We start from the raw sequence: 18,868 nt of genomic DNA on the forward strand, positions 1-18,868 counted from the left end.
TGCAGCTTTTACAAATCCAACCACGTGCAGAAGTTCCACTACTCCCGGCCAGTGCGCAGGGGGACCGTCGATCCTGAGAACGAGTTTGCCGTAAGTGTCTCCTCTCCCCTGCAGCAGCCGCGATTGTTCCCCTGGGCCTCTGTACCAGCCAGAGCATGCTCCTGCAGCATCATAATGGGAGGGCCTCTGACCCAAACCCACAGGAAGGAGCCTGGCTTCTGCTGGTATGATGACACCCGCCTTCCAGGCTCTTCTGTGGGGTTTGTCGTCTCATTTCTTGAGCCTCTCCACTCTCCATGTAACGCAGGCCTGGCGAGAGCCCTGTCTGCCTCGGGGAGTTCACAGTCCCCAGTGTCCCTGTGTTTCCCAGGACCTGTCTGCTATTCCCAAGGGCTAAGGCTGGCACAAGGAGCCAGCTCCAAGTCTCTCTCCGCTCTTTCCCTTCAACTGTGATTCTTCATGTTTGGAGGTGGGGGTGGGGCTCTGTCCCTTTAAGAATATGATGATTGATTGCTATACACACACCCAGAAAATGCAGGTGAATGTATTCAATTGTGCCTAAAAATTATGCCTGTTCAGAGACCCAGGTTAAAACATACTGAACCTAAATCTAGGGAAAATGTAAACTTCACATTGGGAAAGGATTCTTCAGGGTAAAATGGGGGTGTGTTTCTGGATCCTGTAATTTTTCATTCTGATTCCGGGTGGATAGGAGGCCTGGGGGCCTGGCTAGGTCCCAGCTCTGCTGGTCAGGTTTCACAAGTGTGTTGCTTTCCTGCCCCTGCCTCCCTCCAACGGGACAGTCGATGTGGATCGAGAGGACCTCCTTCGTGACTGCATACAAGCTTCCCGGCATCCTGCGCTGGTTTGAGGTGGTTCACATGTCCCAGGTGAGTCTGCCAGCCTCAGGAGTCTCCTGGGACCGGGAGAGGGCAATGCCTTTGTTAAAAGCCGCTGCAGAAAGGAAAAGTGAAAAAGTGTTAGTTGCTCGGTCATGTCCAACTCTTTGCGACTTTATGGACTGTAGCCCACCAGGCTCCTCTGTCCATGGGATTCTCCAGGCAAGAATACTGGAGTGGGTAGCCATTCCATTCTCTAGGGGATCTTCCTGACCCAGGAATTGAACCCAGGTGTCCTGCACTGCAGGCGGATTCTTTACTGTCTGGGCCACCAGGCGGGACTCCAGGAACTCCAGTGCAGGAAGGGACCTGAAGCAGCATTTAGTTTACCTGCTTTCAGATTAATTTTTAGCATCTGATAACTTTTTCCCTGGAAAATGAAAGGTACCATAGAATCCAGTAATGGAGCTTCTGTGGCTGGTACAGGTGAAGCAGAGGGCCTGGAACTCCACGGACACATTCAGCTCCTCATAGTCTCCCCCACAGCAGTTGTTTGGGAGCCCTTTGCGAATCCCGCTATGAACTCGTTTTAGAGTTGGATGAACTAAAGCTCGGAGAAAGGAAATCATGCAGGGCAAAGCTCTGACTGCAACGCAGATGTGTGAACTCGATGTATTTGCTCCACATATAGCATGCATTTTGCTTCATAACTCACTTCAGGGTCTCTATGTTCTCAGATAGCTAAGGATCTTGCAGCTCCCAGCAAGGGGAACTTGAGAAGCAGGGGTGTATTCAGGATATCTTATTCACTTATTCATTCATCAAATGTTTGAGTTCCTAACACATGTCAGGCAGCTGGAGATTTTACAGTGAAGCTTACATTCTAGTGGTGAAGACACTAAAAAAGACTGAGTAAATATATACTATGTCAGGTGGAGAAAACTACTCTGGATAAAATAAAAGAGAAAGGTAATGAATGGGGGTTATTTTAAATAGCATGGGGAGAGAAAGTCTTCTGGCTAAATGCCTTTTGAGCAAAAGCCTGGAGGAAGTGAGGGAACTATCTGTGCAAATATCCAAGAGAAGCACCTTCTAGCAGAGGGAACAGCAAGTGCAAAGGCCCTGGGGCAGAACAAGCTCATGTCTGGATCAGAACAAGTGAGGGAGGAGTAGCAGTGGTCTGCTAGCAGGTCATGTAGGACCTTGTAGGCACCATAAGGTCTCAGGCGTTGCCACTGGCTGAACTGGAGCTGCACGCACAGGAGGGACACGGTCTGACTGACATTTCCAGCGCTGTTTGATAAGCATTGAAACCATCCCCCTTCAGCCCTTAAGGCCCACACCCCCAGAAGCCAGGTGACCCTCCATCTCCTTTACACAGATGTGGCCCAGACCTTAGTAAAATATAAAACGATGATAACGTCAACAGACATTATGGAGCGTGTGCTAAGCTGTTCATAGGAGTGACCTCATTTAAACCCCTCCACAAGTGCAAGGTAGATGTTCCGTTTCACAGATGAGGAAACCCAGGTAGTGGATTGTTCAAGGTTAGTAAAAGAGATGAGGTTTGAGACTTCCCTGGTCATCCAGTGGCTAAGACTCCGTGCTCCCAGTGCAGAGGGCCTGGGTTCGATGCCTGGTCAGGGAACTAGAGCCCACGTGCCTGCCGCAACTAAGAGTTCACGTGCCACAGCTATGACTGAAGATCCAAGTGCTGAAACTAAGACCCAGCATGGCCAGAAATGAATAAACTGACCTTTTTTTTTTCTTTTTTTAATAAAAGAGGTGAGGTTTGACTTTAACTTCTTAAATCAGGCATCTGGATAGAGTCACTCTCTCCTTCCTCAGTGTGTTTGCAACCCACCCCAGAGTTAGTGCCCTGGAGAGGAAGAAACGACACATGACCTTTATTCAGGGGACACAGTGGTGTGTGATAAGCTCGGAGAAGTGTTCCAGGAGCTGTGTCAAGGGCTTTCTAGCATTATTCTATTTAATCCCACAAAACCCTGTGAAGTACGCTGTTATGATTAATCCCATTTTTGAGGTGAGGAATTGGAAGCTTTCCACTAAGCTATGGTCTCTACCCGTTGACCCTGGCTGTGCCTTCTCCTCTGGTGGGCTCAAAGAGGCACCTCTGTTCATCACTGTCCCCTCGGGGCTGTCAGCAAACTGAGGGGATCCCTGCCTGCACTCCCTGCATGCCCCGGCCCCCTCTGCCAGGGTATCTCGCCTCCTGATGGACAACGTAACTTGTCTGTATGTTTCTGTTTAATATCTATAATTTTGCATATAGTAACATTAGAATATAAGCTCCACTAGGCTGTGAGCTCCAGGAAGACAGGTTTTTGTCCATTTTGTTCCTGGCTGTATCTCTGAGTGCAAAGAATAGTCCCAGACACATAATTGGTGCTCAAGAATAGTAATTAAGTAAATTCATCAGCCCGTCACTCAATTAATATGCAGAAGCCTATAATATCTGAAATGGTTACTTTACTTTATGAACTCATGATTCTGAAATTAGGAAGGAAATAGTCAACCTTGACTGATACCCCCCTGATAGAAGTGGTTGGGAAAGCCTCCAAAAAGTTGACCAGAGGAAATTTGTCTCTCTTAACCTCCCTCAGTTGAGTTACAAAGAATTCAGGATGTTTCAGACACAACAGCGTCATGCCTGCTGAGTGGATGCCTCTCCAGACATTTGTTTTTTGCGTTACAGAATTTGTGTCTTGTTCTTGGTGGTTTCTCTCATGAACTGCCGTGACTATAGTACAGTTTGTGCGGAGAGTTGTTTTCTGATGGGATTCAAGTGTAAGTCTTGCTTATTGAGAGTTCTTTCCTTGTTCTTGGTCCTGAGAATATTTAATCTTTACAAGAAGTTCTGAGCTGGGGGTCAGAGGCCCAAATTCAACCTAGTTATTAAGAGGCTATATGATGTTGGATAAACACAGTGCATCTCTGGCCTTAGTTTTCATCATCTGTAAAGTAGACATGAAAAAGCTATGGAATTTCATGGAAATTCTCTGGCTGTCCACCCTTTCACTGCCAAGGGCCCAGGTTCAGTTCCTCATCATGGAACTAAAATCCCACAAGACACAGTGTGGCCAAAATAAAAGATGAAACTATGGAGTTTCCGAGCTGAAAGACACTCTGAAGGTCGTTTAATCCAAGAGCTACAAATCTAAATACCTTCAGAGCCCAAGAAGATACTGTAAATATGTGAAATGGTCAAACAACAGGCCGTGGGAGAAGCTGCAGCAAACTCCTTCAGGCTGAATTAATTTCTAAAAACATTAGAACTCATGTGCTGGCTGAATGACAGGCCCAGTCCCAGTTTGACCTACAGATCTCCAGTGTGCAAACCCTTCCCTAGTTTCCATCCATTGGGATTATTTTGCATATGGAAAAGCTAAAGCCCGAAGATGGAACTTGAACTGCCCCGTGATCAGTGATGGATGTAAGTTGTAATAATAATGCTTATCTCATGCAGCTCAGAGGATTTCTAAGACAGACACTGGACCGTGGGTTGCAGCTTGTAGGACACGGGCTGCTGCCCCCACCAGGCTGAGCAGCCTTTCCCTCCAGCTCCCCTTTGCGTGTGTGTGAGTGTGCGTGCACGTGTGTGCATGCGTGACAGCGAGTGGCAGTGACACACAGAGGCAGCCTGCTCGCAGGACCATCTTCAGAAATGTCCAGAGACAAGGAGAGTGGGCGAGGAGGCTAGGATTTCCAGGGATTTAGGGAAATAGTTTAGAAAGATGACCGAGAACGTGGCTGTGAATGCCGGGCCTGCCCCTCTCGAACGCTCAACAGTGACAGAAACTAGCCGATGCGCTTTGTAAAGAGCGCTGCTGTGAGTCAGGTGTTGTATTGTCTGAACTACCCTTTGCTGTGTGCTCATGAGGCAGGCCCTGTAACACCACCGTTTCAACAGACAGCAGCACTTAGGGCCCCCTCCTCCAGGAGGGTTTCTCAGGTTTCCTGACCATTCCCTCCAGCGCCCACCCGCCCTGCCAGTGAGTCTTCCCTTCTTAGGACGGATGCTGTTCCTTGTCCTAATGTCTACAAGAGGTAATAATAATTACCATCAGCTACTTTTTGAAGTAGATATTCTTCTCATTTTACCAAAAAGTCAACTGAGGCTTGGAAAGTTTAGGAAACTTGCCCAAGGTCACACAGATAGGAAAGCTGGCTGAGATTTACACTCATTTTTAATTTGCTTAGTTTAGTTCAGGGGTCAGGAAGCTATGGCCTATGAGCCAGATCCCACCTGCATTTATTTTGGTAAACAGTTTCATTGGAACAACCACGCTCACTGATTCTCACACTGTTTGTAGCTGGTTTCTTCCTGCAGTGACAGTGTTGAGTTGTTGCCACAGACAGCATCTGGCTCTGTCACAGAGAAAGTTTGAAGACTTATTTCCTGTTTTGCCTAGATCCTATGCTCATGGGAACCACGGTTTTGCCAGTTAGCGCCTAATGCCACTGTTTGCTGAGCTGTGCCCAGTTCTTCAGTGGTGTCTGACTTTGAGACCCCATGGACTGTAGCCCTCCAGGCTCCTCTGTCCGTGGAATTTCCCAGGCCAAGAATACCGGAGTGAGAAAGAATACCCTTTCCTCTTCCAGAGGATCTTCCTGACCTCAGGGTTGAATCCTTATCTCTTGCGTCTCCTGAAGTGGCAGGCAGATTCTTTACCACTGTGCTACCTGGGAAACCCAGCGTTCTATTTATCTTGCTTTTTAAGAGGTATTGAAAAGGTGTTTAGTTTTACCTCCCAGCTAAACGAAGCCTACGCTGGAACAGTGACCCGCATATAACAAGTCTCGGGACCTGATGTGGGCCCGGCCGGTGATTGTGCCATCAGCTGCTCTGGCCTCCAGCTCAGGGCTCACACGTCGTGGGTGCACATCCAGTGCCGCTTGGGTTGAGTGGGAGTGTCTCTCACCAGGTAATAAGAGGAAAAAGCCTGCTTGGAGCACATCCAACCACTGAAACCCCAAAGAGTGCCTGCCACTGCCTACTTCGTTTCCCCAGGGAAATCTTATTCTCACTAAGCAGAAATTCAGCTTGTCGCTTCCCCAGACAGCAGACGGCCCCCAGGGCTCAGTAATTACCACGGGAGCCTGCTACAGCCCCTTGGGGAACATTGCTTCATTTGAATTCCAACCCCAGAGGAAATCAATCCCAATAATTATACCTGTTTTTAAAGCAGCCTGCTCAGGCCCTTTCTTCTTGGTGATCTTGTTTTCAACAGACCACAATTAGCCCTCTGGAGAATGCCATCGAAACCATGTCCACCGCCAATGAGAAGATCCTGATGATGATAAACCAGTATCAGAATGACGAGACCCTCCCCATTAACCCGCTCTCCATGCTCCTGAATGGGATCGTGGACCCTGCTGTCATGGGAGGGTTCGCCAAGTACGAGAAGGTGAGGGGTCCCCTCTCCTGGACGGGACAGGGCGGTGGCAGGAGGGTCCTGGGCAGAGAGCTGCTATCACTCATCTCATGCAGCCATCTGTCCCTCAGAAGGGCATGGCAGGTGTTCAGGCCTCAGGCGCCCCCAGAGTTCCCACAGCCTGACCCTCATCTGCTTCCCTCCCTCGATGCCGCGCTCTGTGTGGTGCAGGAAGGAGCAGCACTCATAGGCGTCCCTTATCCCGCTGGGCACACCCAGGTGCCTCTGTCAAAGAGAGACTCTGGGACGACCATGATCCAGACCAGGAAAGTCAGGACCCACCAGTCAAAGTCTGCGCCACTTGTGAAAAGTCATCTCTTCTACAGATGATGGGAATGACCTCTACAGATGGGAAGAAGTGAAACCCAGAATCTGTGCAAATCCAGAAGGGATGGGAGATCAGCTCCAGAGAGTTCGTATCTAGATACTCCAGTCATAAGGTCCCTCTAGAAATCTGCACACGTTTCAGCCACAGATTTCATTTTTGAGCCTCATGGTGTCCATGGCAAAAAGGGAAGGGCCATTGGTTATAGGAGTCACATTTTCCACTGGAGGAAGATAATTATTCAGTAACGGTGTGGGGTGGGGGTGGGGCACAGCTTTTCCCAGCACTGAGATAGAATAGAAAGTTTTCTTTGGTTTTCACCTATCAGTTCAGTTCAGTTCAGTCGCTCAGTCGTGTCCGACTCTGCGACCCCATGAATTGCAGCACACCAGGCCTCCCTGTCCATCACCAACTCGCGGAGTTCACTCAAACTCATGTCCATTGAGTCAGTGATGCCATTCAGCCATCTCATCCTCTGTCGTCCCCTTCTCCTCCTGCCCCCAATCCCTCCCAGCATCAGAGTCTTTTTCATCGAGTCAACTCTTCACATGAGGTGGCCAAAGTATTGTAGTTTCAGCTTCAGCATCAGTCCTTCCAATGAACACCACAGTTCAAAAGCATCAATTCTTTGGTGCTTAGCTTTCTTCACAGTCCAACTCTCACATCCATACATGACCACAGGAAAAACCATAGCCTTGACTAGCCAGACCTTTGTTGTCAAAGTAATGTCTCTGCTTTTGAATATGCTATCTAGGTTGGTCATAACTTTCCTTCCAAGGAGTAAGCATCTTTTAATGGGATGCGGAGGGAAAAATGGTCAACTCATTCTCAAAAATCTCCTGATGAATTTCTAATTAACTTTTCTATGTCATCCATTGATGTAAGACTAAAAATACGACACAATAGTATAATTCAGGGACAGTAATTCCAGTCAGTCCTTGCAGTTACCCTTGGATACCCCATACAATCATCACTGGTAACCCTCTGTACATCCTTGAGGGGTGATAAGAGGTGTCTGTATATATGTGCACACACTGAGCACGTGAGCCCAGAAAAAGCTGGGCTGCCAAGGTCCCACACCGTAGGGAGGTGCACTGGAAAGACCGTCGGGTGAAATTCCTTACTGAGGTTTTTCCCATGGGACAATGCGTTGAACTGCAGCAGAAACCCCTGCAGGATTTCCTAACACATGGTTGCTGCTACCCCATCCCAACCCCAGAGGTTCTGATTCAGTCAGCCTGGGTGGAGTTTGTTCAAAGGTGATGCTACTGGTCCAGAGACCACCCCCCACCACCTCCATCTAACAGCTGTTTCCCTGGGGTTTGTTTGTGACCCTTTCCCAATAGATACTGATCTGCACCCTGGGAATAGGTGACATGAGTCCCCGAGCTCCCTGACTGCTGCCCATCTACATAGCAGTGGCCTCACTCCTGACCCTTTCAAATGGAATCCTCTGCCAGTGCCAGAGAGATGTGTTGTGGGGTTCACGCCAAAGGCGCAGGAAACCCCCAATGTCTTGTCTGTCTTCCCAGGCCTTCTTCACTGAAGAGTACGCCCGGGAGCACCCGGAGGACCAGGACAAGCTGACACGCCTCAAGGACCTGATCGCCTGGCAGGTACAGCAGAGCTGGCCTGGGGAGCCCCGGCCCTGGCCCTCCTCTGCCCTTCCTGGCCAGCTTGCCCTCCACTGACCCCAGGCGGGTATGGCCTGGCTTTACTTGTTCTCCTGCCCCTTGGTTTTGGACCTTTCCTCTGACTCTGTCTTCACCTGAGCAGGCACATCCCGGAAGTAGGGTGCCTCAGGGCACTGTGCAGAGGTGCTGCGCTGCTGGGTGTTGAATTCAGGAGGCAGCCTCTCCCAGTGGGACCGAGATGAAATCCAGGCTCCCGCACACCTCTCACCACCACGCCCTGCACCCAGCACCCACCAATCAGATAACGGGAGACTCCAGCCCCCACCCCCATCTCCCCTCCTTCTAAGGCTGACCCAGTTTATCACAGTTAATGCTCAGATGGATACCAGGTTTCAAAAATAATCGAGGCCTTGGTTTGGTTGGTGGGCTCAAAGGTGCTCACCTTAGCACCTGCCCTCCACACCAGCTGCTCAGCCCCTGGCAGTGCAGCCCCCGGCCTCGGACAGACTGCTCCTCCTGCCTGCTCTCCCCTGCTGCCTGCGTGTCCTTCGTCCACCCGTCCCCTCCCTGCACCCTGTCGCCCCCGTCCCTTCCCTCCACATCTCCTCCCTGTCTCACTCTGCACCGCCCTCTGTATTTCTCTCCTGACAGCTCTTTGCTCCCGGGCTCTGTCTCTGACCCGGGCCCCTCTCTGCCGCCCCCCTCACACCTCACTCCTGGCTCTACTTCCCTTCTGCTTCTCTCTCCACTGCCCTTCCTCCTTCTCTGCTTTTTCTCTGGCTCCCTCTCCTGGGTTTTCTCTTCCTCCATCTCTTTCCCACTCCCTGGAGAAGAAACAATTCACAGACCCCTCTCCAGAGGTGTTCAGAGGACCAGGCTGCTAGTCTGGGCCTGCAGCACCCCTCCCCAACACCTCCCTGCTCTCCATGGACCACCCAGCACCCAGGACCCAGGGTGAGCTCCAGAGGGCGCGCTGGGGGCGGCGAGCAGGGCCAGCCCTCCCTTCTTGCCAGTCACAGAGCAAAGAAAGGCGAGCTGTTGTGGTGGGGAGTTTTTGTGACTCCAGGGAAATCAGGAATGCGAAGCGTTGGGTGCAGCCTCTCTTCTTAAAATAAGAATTCCTAATTCAGGTCCTTCTCTGCCTCTGCCAGTTTATGCAAAGTGAGGCCTTAAAAATGAACCGCCAAGGGCTGTGCAGTACACTCTCCTAAGTGCATTCTGTGTGTCTGCAAGTTTCTCTCCCTGCTTGCCTTGTGAAACCCGGTCATCCCCAAGGGCCCCAGCTCTTGAGGTCACCGTGTCCTTTAATGCTCAAGTAATGATGCCCACCCTCCCCATGCCCAGCTTGGGAAGCAGGTAGCCTCGACCTTGGTTGGCTTCCTGCTTCCGTTCTTTCTGGGGCACCCCAAGGAGGGCAGAAATGTCATACGAATTTGTCTGCTTGTCGGGTGTCATTCTCAGTCCATGTTGTTGCCTGGGCCTCTGCTGGGTGGGCCTTATCCCCTGGGAGGGGACTCTCTGGGCCATAGCCGCTGTACCCAAAGTATGGCCTGGATTGTGGCCTCACAGTGCGGCCGATACCAGGCTGTGCCTTCTAAGGACATTTTTCCAAGGAAGTGAAGTGAAGTCGCTCAGTCGTGTCTGACTCCATTAATAAAGGGATACCACAAGCAAAGAAGGGAGAGTGAAGCATGAATTGGATGTTACGGCCTCTGAGAGCCCTTGGCTAGGCCTCCTCCAACAGCACCCCCTGGTGGAGAGCGCGTGCCCTCACCTTAGCACCAGCCCCACCTCCTCTGCCAGATTGCTGAAGGAAGCCCAGCAAAGGGGATTGCCCTGGACCACGTCCCTCCCACTCAGAGGCCAACATCCTAGATACTCGGAAGACGCTGCCCTGCTCAGGGTGAAGGTGGCCTTTCTAACATTACCCACAGCAGATTAGTTCTTCCTCCTTCATTTCTTTCCATTCATTCTTGCAACTTACATAATCTGCATTGAGCTCCAACTGTGTGCCAGGCCTGGACCCACTCCCCGCCTCCCCTCTTGAAGCTTAATTATAGACTGGCTCTTGGTTTGGCAAAGCCAGATTCACTTTGGATTTTCTCAAAACACAGGATCCTTGGAGTTCAAAGGGGGCTATACCTGTACCCATGGCAACACACCAGGAGCTAGAAGTGCACAGTATATGATGGGTTCAGGATTCCATGGGTTTCAAGATTGATCGCTTAATTTATTTCTTTGTAAAGATTCTTCTCTATATTTATCGGCATGGAAAGATGTCTATAGTGCATTCTTCTTGTAAACATTATGAAGCATTACATACAAAGAAGCAGACCCAACAAAACTACACAACACGTGGATTTATCACCATGTACACCCGTGTGACCACCCCCCGATGGAGGCCCAGAATTCCTGTAGCACAGACGCCTCTCTTGTGCCTTCCTGTGGTCGCTGCCAGCTCTCCCCGAGGTCGGCTATTACCCTGCCTTTACAGTAACTATTCACTTGCTTTTTAACAATAGTTTTCAACCATCCAGGCATTCATTTCTAACCTTTTCCTGATTTTTGACCTCTGTATAAATGGGATCACACGGTACACAGTCTTCTGTGTCTAACATTTTGTTTAAAGTTATGTTTTAAAATTGATTAATTTTATTATACAAGGCCATTATTTATTCATTTTTATTGATGTATATAATAATCTATGCAGCTGGACTGTATAACTATGCCAGGAAATTTTGTTTTGTTTCATTTTTTAACTGATGGAGATTTGGGGTGATTTCAGTTTGAGGCTGTTTCAAGTAGTTCTGTTCTGAACATCTTCGTATGTATCTTTTTAGCACAAACATGCTCAATTTCTGTCAGGTATATTCCTAGCTATGGAGTTGCTTGGTTATAATAGATGAGAATATCTGGCTTTAGTCAGTTCAGTTCAGTTGCTCAGTCGTGACCAACTCTTCGTGACCCCATGGACTGTAGCACGCCAGGCCTCCCTGTCCATCACCAACTCCTGGAGTTTACCGAAACTCATGTCCATTGAGCCAGTGATGCCCTCCAACCATCTTATCCTCTGTCATCCACTTCTCCTCCCGCCTTCAATCTTTCCAGCATCAGGGTCTTTTCCAGTGAGTCGGTTCTTCACATCAGGTGGCCAAAGTATTGGAGCTTCAGCTTCAGCATCAGTCCTTCCAGTGAATATTCGAGACTGATTTCCTTTTGAATGGACTGGTTGGATCTCCTTGCAGTCCAAGGGACTCTCAAGAGTCTTCTCCAACACCACAGTTCAAAAGCATCAATTCTTTGGCGCTCAGCCGGCTTTAGTAGATAATGGCACCCTTCTGCAGATTAGTCTCGCCTATTTCTGAACGTCATAGAGATGGTATTATACAGTGTGTGTCGCTGTGTCCGTCTGGCTGCTTTTTTTTTCAGCATAATGTCTTTGAGAGTCATCCAGGATGTTGCATGCCGGAGCAGTTTTCTTTTTGTTGCCGAGTGTTCGCCATTGTGTGACTGTGGCAATGGACAAGTGACGTGCCCGTGGGTCTCGCGTTCTCCTGCTGGCTGTGGGTTGTTTTGGGCTTTGCGTAGTGTGGGAACAGCTGTGTGAGCATTCTTGCTCGTGTCTCTTGATGACAGAAGTGATCAGTGCGCTCCCTCTCTGTGCAGCAGCGGGAGTGCTGGGCTACAGGCTCATCTGTGGTTGACTGGATACTGAGAAACAGTTTCCCAAAGTTGCTGAGCCAGTTTACACTCCCACCAACAGCTTCTGTGAGCCCGCATAGCCCCACATTCTACTGACACATCACACTGTGATTCTCAACCTTTAGTCTCTCTGAGGGTATCTCAGTTTAATTTTCATTTGCGTTTCCTTTCACGAGCAATGGCGTTCATCACATTTCCCTGTGTTTATTGGCTAATTGAATAACCTTTCTGTGAAATGTTTGTTCAGATCTTTTACTTATTTTACTAACTGAGTTGTCTTTTGTTAATAATTCAGAACAGTTTCTATATATCCTGGATATGAGTCATTTGCCAAATATATGTCTTTGACACACTGTAGTCTGGCACATTGTAAATATCTTTGTTCAGTCTGCGGCTTGTCTGTTCACTTTCTCAATGACGTATTTCTGAAGAACAGCAGTTTGTAGCTTTCATGAGGTCCAATTTATGAGATTCTCAGTGATTATCACTTCTGTGTCCACTTGAAGACCGACTGCCCAGATCGTGATGGTACTCTGCTGCTTACTGGGACATGCTGTGGTTTCGTGCTGTCCTCTTACGTATATGGCTGATGTTGACTGACATAAAGTAAGGGGTCTGTTAGTCTTCTATACAGATTTTGAGCTGCTCCAGCACCGTTGTTGGAAAGGCGATGATCTCCCCCCACTTTGACATAAACTGATCATATGCGTGTCAGGCTGTTTCTGGGCTTCCTGTTCTATCCCTTCGGTCTTTTTGTCCACGCTTGCACCGGTTCCACTCTCTTTCTAATCACTGTAGCTTTATAGTCGGTCTTGAGATCTAGTAGTGAGAGAACTTCCATTTCTTGTGCAAATTTGTCTTGCTCTTTCTCTTCCTTCATATTTCCATATAAATTTTAAAATCAGCCCATTTTTAAACACCCCAAAACACAGAGATTTTGATTAAAATATATTAAATATATAAACTAATTAGAGAATTTTTGTCTTCTTGATATTGACTCTTCTAATATAGGAACATGGGATCTCTGTCCTTTTCTTCAGTCCTTTAATTTCACTCAGCAAGTTTGGTCGTTTTCATAGTAAAAATATTTCACATTTTTATTAGACTTGTTTTTAGTGATTTGATATCTTTAACTAGCATAAATAGTATTGCTTTTAAACTTTTTTCTTTTTGTTTGTTAGTATAATTACATTTTTTAAACATGTTTACATTGTATCCAGTAATCCTACCAAATTCACTTAGTAAGTCAAGTCATCTGTACATTCTTTTCGCTGTCTTACAGATACAGTCATGTCATCTCTAATATAAAATGTTCTACTCCTTCTGTTCCAGGCTTGTACGGCTTAGTTGTTTTTCTTGCCTCTTTGCACTGATGAGTGTAAGAAGAGGGGGAGGACATCTGTCTCCCACATCAGGGTGTTCCATCAGGGCAAGGGCCCATAGCTCACAGAGTGGGGCGTTCCATCAGGGCAAGGGCCCATAGCTCACAGAGTGGGGCGTTCCATCAGGGCAAGGGCCCATAGTTCAGAGTGGGGCGTTCCATCAGGGCAAGGGTCCATAGTTCGCAGAGTGGGGCGTTTCATCAGGGCAAGGGTCCATAGTGCACAGAGTGGGGCGTTCTATCAGGGCAAGGGCCCATAGCTCACAGAGTGGGGCGTTTCATCAGGGCAAGGGTCCATAGTGCACAGAGTGGGGCGTTCTATCAGGGCAAGGGCCCATAGCTCACAGAGTGGGGTGTTCCATCAGGGCAAGGGTCCATAGCTCACAGAGTGGGGCGTTCCATCAGGGCAAGGGTCCATAGTTCACAGAGTGGGGCGTTTCATCAGGGCAAGGGTCCATAGTTCAGGCAAGGGCCCATAGTTCACAGAGTAGGGTGTTTCATCAGGGCAAGGGTCCATAGCTCACAGAGTGGGGCATTTCATCAGGGCAAGGGCCCATAGCTTACAGAGTGGGGCGTTCCATCAGGGCAAGGGTCCATAATTCACAGAGTGGGGCGTTTCATCAGGGCAAGGGCCCATAGTTCACAGAGTGGGGCGTTTCATCAGGGCAAGGGTCCATAGTTCAGGCAAGGGCCCATAGTTCACAGAGTGGGGTGTTTCATCAGGGCAAGGGTCCATAGCTCACAGAGTGGGGCGTTTCATCAGGGCAAGGGCCCATAGTTCACAGAGTGGGGTGTTTCATCAGGGCAAGGGCCCATAGTGCACAGAGTGGGGCGTTCCATCAGGGCAAGGGCCCATAGTTCAGAGTGGGGCGTTTCATCAGGGCAAGGGTCCATAGTTCAGAGTGGGGCGTTCCATCAGGGCAAGGGTCCATAGTTCGCAGAGTGGGGCGTTTCATCAGGGCAAGGGTCCATAGTTCGCAGAGTGGGGCGTTTCATCAGGGCAAGGGTCCATAGTTAGCAGAGTGGGGCGTTTCATCAGGGCAAGGGTCCATAGTGCACAGAGTGGGGCGTTCTATCAGGGCAAGGGTCCATAGCTCACAGAGTGGGGTGTTTCATCAGGGCAAGGGCCCATAGCTCACAGAGTGGGGCGTTCCATCAGGGCAAGGGCCCATAGCTCACAGAGTGGGGTGTTTCATCAGGGCAAGGGCCCATAGCTCACAGAGTGGGGCGTTCCATCAGGGCAAGGGCCCATAGCTCACAGAGTGGGGTGTTTCATCAGGGCAAGGGTCCATAGTTCAGGCAAGGGCCCATAGTTCACAGAGTGGGGCGTTTCATCAGGGCAAGGGCCCATAGTTCACAGAGTGGGGTGTTTCATCAGGGCAAGGGCCCATAGCTCACAGAGTGGGGTGTTCCATCAGGGCAAGGGTCCATAGTTCGCAGAGTGGGGCGTTTCATCAGGGCAAGGGCCCATAGCTCACAGAGTGGGGCGTTCCATCAGGGCAAGGGCCCATAGTTCAGGCAAGGGCCCATAGTTCACAGAGTGGGGTGTTTCATCAGGGCAAGGGCCCATAGCTCACAGAGTGGGGCGTTCCATCAGGGCAAGGGTCCATAGCTCACAGAGTGGGGCGTTCCATCAGGGCAAGGGCCCATAGCTCACAGAGTGGGGCGTTCCATCAGGGCAAGGGCCCATAGCTCACAGAGTGGGGCGTTCCATCAGGGCAAGGGCCCATAGTTCACAGAGTGGGGTGTTTCATCAGGGCAAGGGTCCATAGCTCACAGAGTGGGGCGTTTCATCAGGGCAAGGGCCCATAGTTCACAGAGTGGGGCGTTTCATCAGGGCAAGGGCCCATAGTTCACAGAGTGGGGTGTTTCATCAGGGCAAGGGTCCATAGCTCACAGAGTGGGGCGTTCCATCAGGGCAAGGGCCCATAGTTCAGGCAAGGGCCCATAGTTCACAGAGTGGGGTGTTCCATCAGGGCAAGGGTCCATAGCTCACAGAGTGGGGCGTTTCATCAGGGCAAGGGCCCATAGCTCACAGAGTGGGGCGTTCCATCAGGGCAAGGGCCCATAGTTCAGGCAAGGGCCCATAGTTCACAGAGTGGGGTGTTCCATCAGGGCAAGGGTCCATAGCTCACAGAGTGGGGCGTTTCATCAGGGCAAGGGCCCATAGTTCACAGAGTGGGGCGTTTCATCAGGGCAAGGGCCCATAGCTCACAGAGTGGGGTGTTTCATCAGGGCAAGGGCCCATAGTTCACAGAGTGGGGCGTTTCATCAGGGCAAGGGTCCATAGTTCAGGCAAGGGCCCATAGTTCACAGAGTGGGGTGTTTCATCAGGGCAAGGGCCCATAGTTCACAGAGTGGGGTGTTCCATCAGGGCAAGGGCCCATAGCTCACAGAGTGGGGTGTTCCATCAGGGCAAGGGCCCATAGTTCACAGAGTGGGGCGTTCCATCAGGGCAAGGGCCCATAGCTCACAGAGTGGGGTGTTTCATCAGGGCAAGGGCCCATAGCTCACAGAGTGGGGCGTTCCATCAGGGCAAGGGCCCATAGTTCAGAGTGGGGTGTTTCATCAGGGCAAGGGTCCATAGTCCACGGAGTGGGCTGTTTTAAAGATGATGTCCCCCTCTGTGCTTAGTTTGCTACTTTGTCATGAAGGGATTTTTATCAAATGCCTTTTATGTATCTATTGAGATACTCATATTTTTCCTTCATTATCCCGCTAATTCAGTGAATTATTTTAGTTGATTTTTGAATATTAAACCAACCTTGCATGTATGACATAAATCCCACTTGGGTATAATATATTATCATTTTTATATATTGCTAGATTCTATTTGAAAATATGTTCTTCAGGATTTTTGTATCTCTGCTCAAAAGAGATATTAACATATAATTTTCATTTCTTATAATATTCTTATTCAATTTTTATAACAGTTATCCTGGTCTCAAGAAGTAACTTGAAAATTATTCCACATGTAAAATCCTTTCTGAAGAGTTTCTATAAAGTTGGCATTTATTTATCCCCTAAATGTTTGCTAGAATTTGTCTGCGAAGCCACACAGGCCAAGAATGTTTTAAAGTACGTATTTAATTTAATACTTCTCAGATTTCCTGTTTATTTTGTGTCCTTTTTGGAAAGTGGTATTTTTCTAACAATTCGTCCATTTTATCCAAATATTAAATTTATTAACATAAACTTTTGTATGATATCCTCTTATGACTTTTCATGATGCTTGTACTTCCTGTGGTGACACTCCTTTTTGAAGCTCTGATGCTGGTTATTGGCACCTGCTGGTGTCTGACTGGCCCTATAAGGGGTTGATCAGTTTAAAGAGCCCACCTTTGGATTTGTCAATCCCCTGCGCTGCCAGCTTGTTTTCTTTTTCATTCATGTTCTCTCTTCCTTTTATTATTTCCTTCCTTTTGCCCTTTGTGGGTTTAATTTGCTGCTCTTCTACTACTACCTTGGGATGGATGCTTAGCTAATTGATTTTCTGTGTTTTCCAAAATGTATTAATAAAATTAAAACTGTTCCTTTATCTCCCCTTACAACACCATCTCAGTGGTTTTCATGCAGTATTTCCATTATCATTCCTTTCTTTTTAAATAAAGTCTTTTTCTTGTTTAATGGATAGAAAACCTTTTCTTAATTTGTACATTAATTACTTTTTAAATAATGTTTTTAGGCTCTCTTCTCTCTGTCTCCTCCAGGTTAATCCATTCATGCTTCCTTTCCTCCCCTCTCCCCCACCTCTTTCCTTCCTCTTCGGTGTTTGCTTGCTCTCCTGTCTTTTGCTTCTGATCACTGTCTTTCACACTGGAGGGTTTCCTTCAATACCTGGTGATCCTTGGCAGTCTGTTCCTAGTTAAGGGTGGGGGCACTCAAAGCTGAATGATTATCTCTGCGCATGAGAGACGGCCTTGTCACCTGGATGGCATTACATACGGCAACTGAGTAATCCACACACGTCTGGCTATTCACTTTCTCCAGGACAGATGCTTTGAGCTATTGCCTGCAAAGGAACTCCTGGGTTCTGTGCTGCTGGCAGTTTGGAGACAGAAAAATGAAGGTCTCACCTTGATCAGTATGCAGACTTTTCCTCAACCCCCCGTTTGCTGTCTGGCTCCTCGTCCTGGCCCTCTGTTGTGCCTGGTACCCCTTAGCTCGATGCCCTTTGTTCTAATCATTCGAGAGGATAAGCTCCTGCTTCTTGAGGAAATGAGAAAACATGACACGCTACCAGATGAAACTGCAGGGACCTGGCCATCCAGCTGCTCCTGTCACAGAACTTCAGTCCATCCCTGTTTTCAGCCTCTCAGCTCACTCTAGCTTTTCTGAGCTACCAGGGCCCTCTAACCCCTGCACCCTTCCTGGCTTCCCAGAGCAGACTGTCCTCTTATCACACCTCCCGCTCTGTCCTAGAAGGTCAGTTACCATCCTCCATCCACCTTCCACCTGACGTGTTCTGGGCCAGGTTCATAGGTGTCTCCTGGCCTCACTGAATTTCAGTCTCTCCTTCGCTTTGCCATTTGGGAGAGTACTCCAAGAGAAAGAGGCAGAAACGTCTTGGGGTCACCATCATCAAAACATTTTTTTTCCTCCAAAGTGATCTGTATTGTCCTCCTTGCAGCCCTCATTATGCTTCCCTGAGGTCATACTTCTAAGTTTTCCATCTGTTCTCAGCTTGCAGCAGCCACTGTGGCTTGGCTTCCGTCCTTGTGTCTACCATTCACGCAGTATGGACTGACCTCCTCTGCTGGTGAATAAGGGCGTGACTGCCTCACATGACTCGTCTCTTCCCCCTGCATCTTCCCAGAGCTCATGCATCACTTTAAAAATATTCTCTTCTCTGGTGGCTCAGACAGTTAAGAATCTGCCCTCAATGCAGGAGACCCAGGTTCGATCCCTGGGTCAGGAAGATCCCCTGGAGAACGGAATGGCAACCCACTCCAGTATTACTGCCTGGAGGATTCCATGGACAGAGGAGCCTGGTGGGCTATAGTCCATAGGGTCGCAAAGAGTTGGACATGATTGAGTGACTAACTTTCACTTTAAAAGTCCCCTGTTGGCTCGTTAGCTCCATGCTATGAACACTCGGCTATCTTTCTTTGGTCTTATCACTGGATACATGTTGTAAGACCAGGTTGTGCCCACGCCTTTTCTGCTCAGCCCTTCCCTTCTCCTACCTCCCAGTCTCTGAACAGTCACACTCTCCTATTTGCATCTCCAAGAATTTCTTGGACAAGGGTTTAAGTCAAAGCAACAGAGACCCCACTCCTCTGGTCTCCCGCTCTGCCCCTCAGTAGATCCCACCAGATGCAGACTTTCCCTAACATGCAGCCTCTAACGGGAGGGAGCAGGAGGAGAGGGTGCAACCCTTCCACGAGGCAAGACCGCCAGAGGTCTTTCTCCTAGAAATCTTATTTTCAGAGCAAACCTCAAGGATGCAATTGTCCCATTTCCCAGGGTTGGTGACCCCAGCTAAAGGTTGTTGAGACCCTAAAGCCCTCAGCAATTTCTCAGCAGGTGGA

The 18,868-nt window shown here is 49.0% G+C and overlaps 1 protein-coding gene across 1 annotated transcript in view; it reads left to right on the forward strand.

Annotated features, from left to right (window-relative positions):
• DOCK2 (dedicator of cytokinesis 2) overlaps positions 1 to 18,868 on the forward strand; it is a 474,846-nt gene that overhangs the window by 443,475 nt on the left and 12,503 nt on the right. The window contains exons 43-46 of the mRNA XM_069556001.1: positions 6 to 90; positions 804 to 890; positions 6,092 to 6,268; positions 8,153 to 8,236. Coding sequence (XP_069412102.1) covers positions 6 to 90; positions 804 to 890; positions 6,092 to 6,268; positions 8,153 to 8,236 — 433 coding nt within the window. The remainder of the gene's footprint in view (positions 1 to 5; positions 91 to 803; positions 891 to 6,091; positions 6,269 to 8,152; positions 8,237 to 18,868) is intronic.

This window comes from Ovis canadensis, chromosome 16 (assembly GCF_042477335.2).
Source record: "Ovis canadensis isolate MfBH-ARS-UI-01 breed Bighorn chromosome 16, ARS-UI_OviCan_v2, whole genome shotgun sequence".
Taxonomy (NCBI): domain Eukaryota; kingdom Metazoa; phylum Chordata; class Mammalia; order Artiodactyla; family Bovidae; genus Ovis; species Ovis canadensis.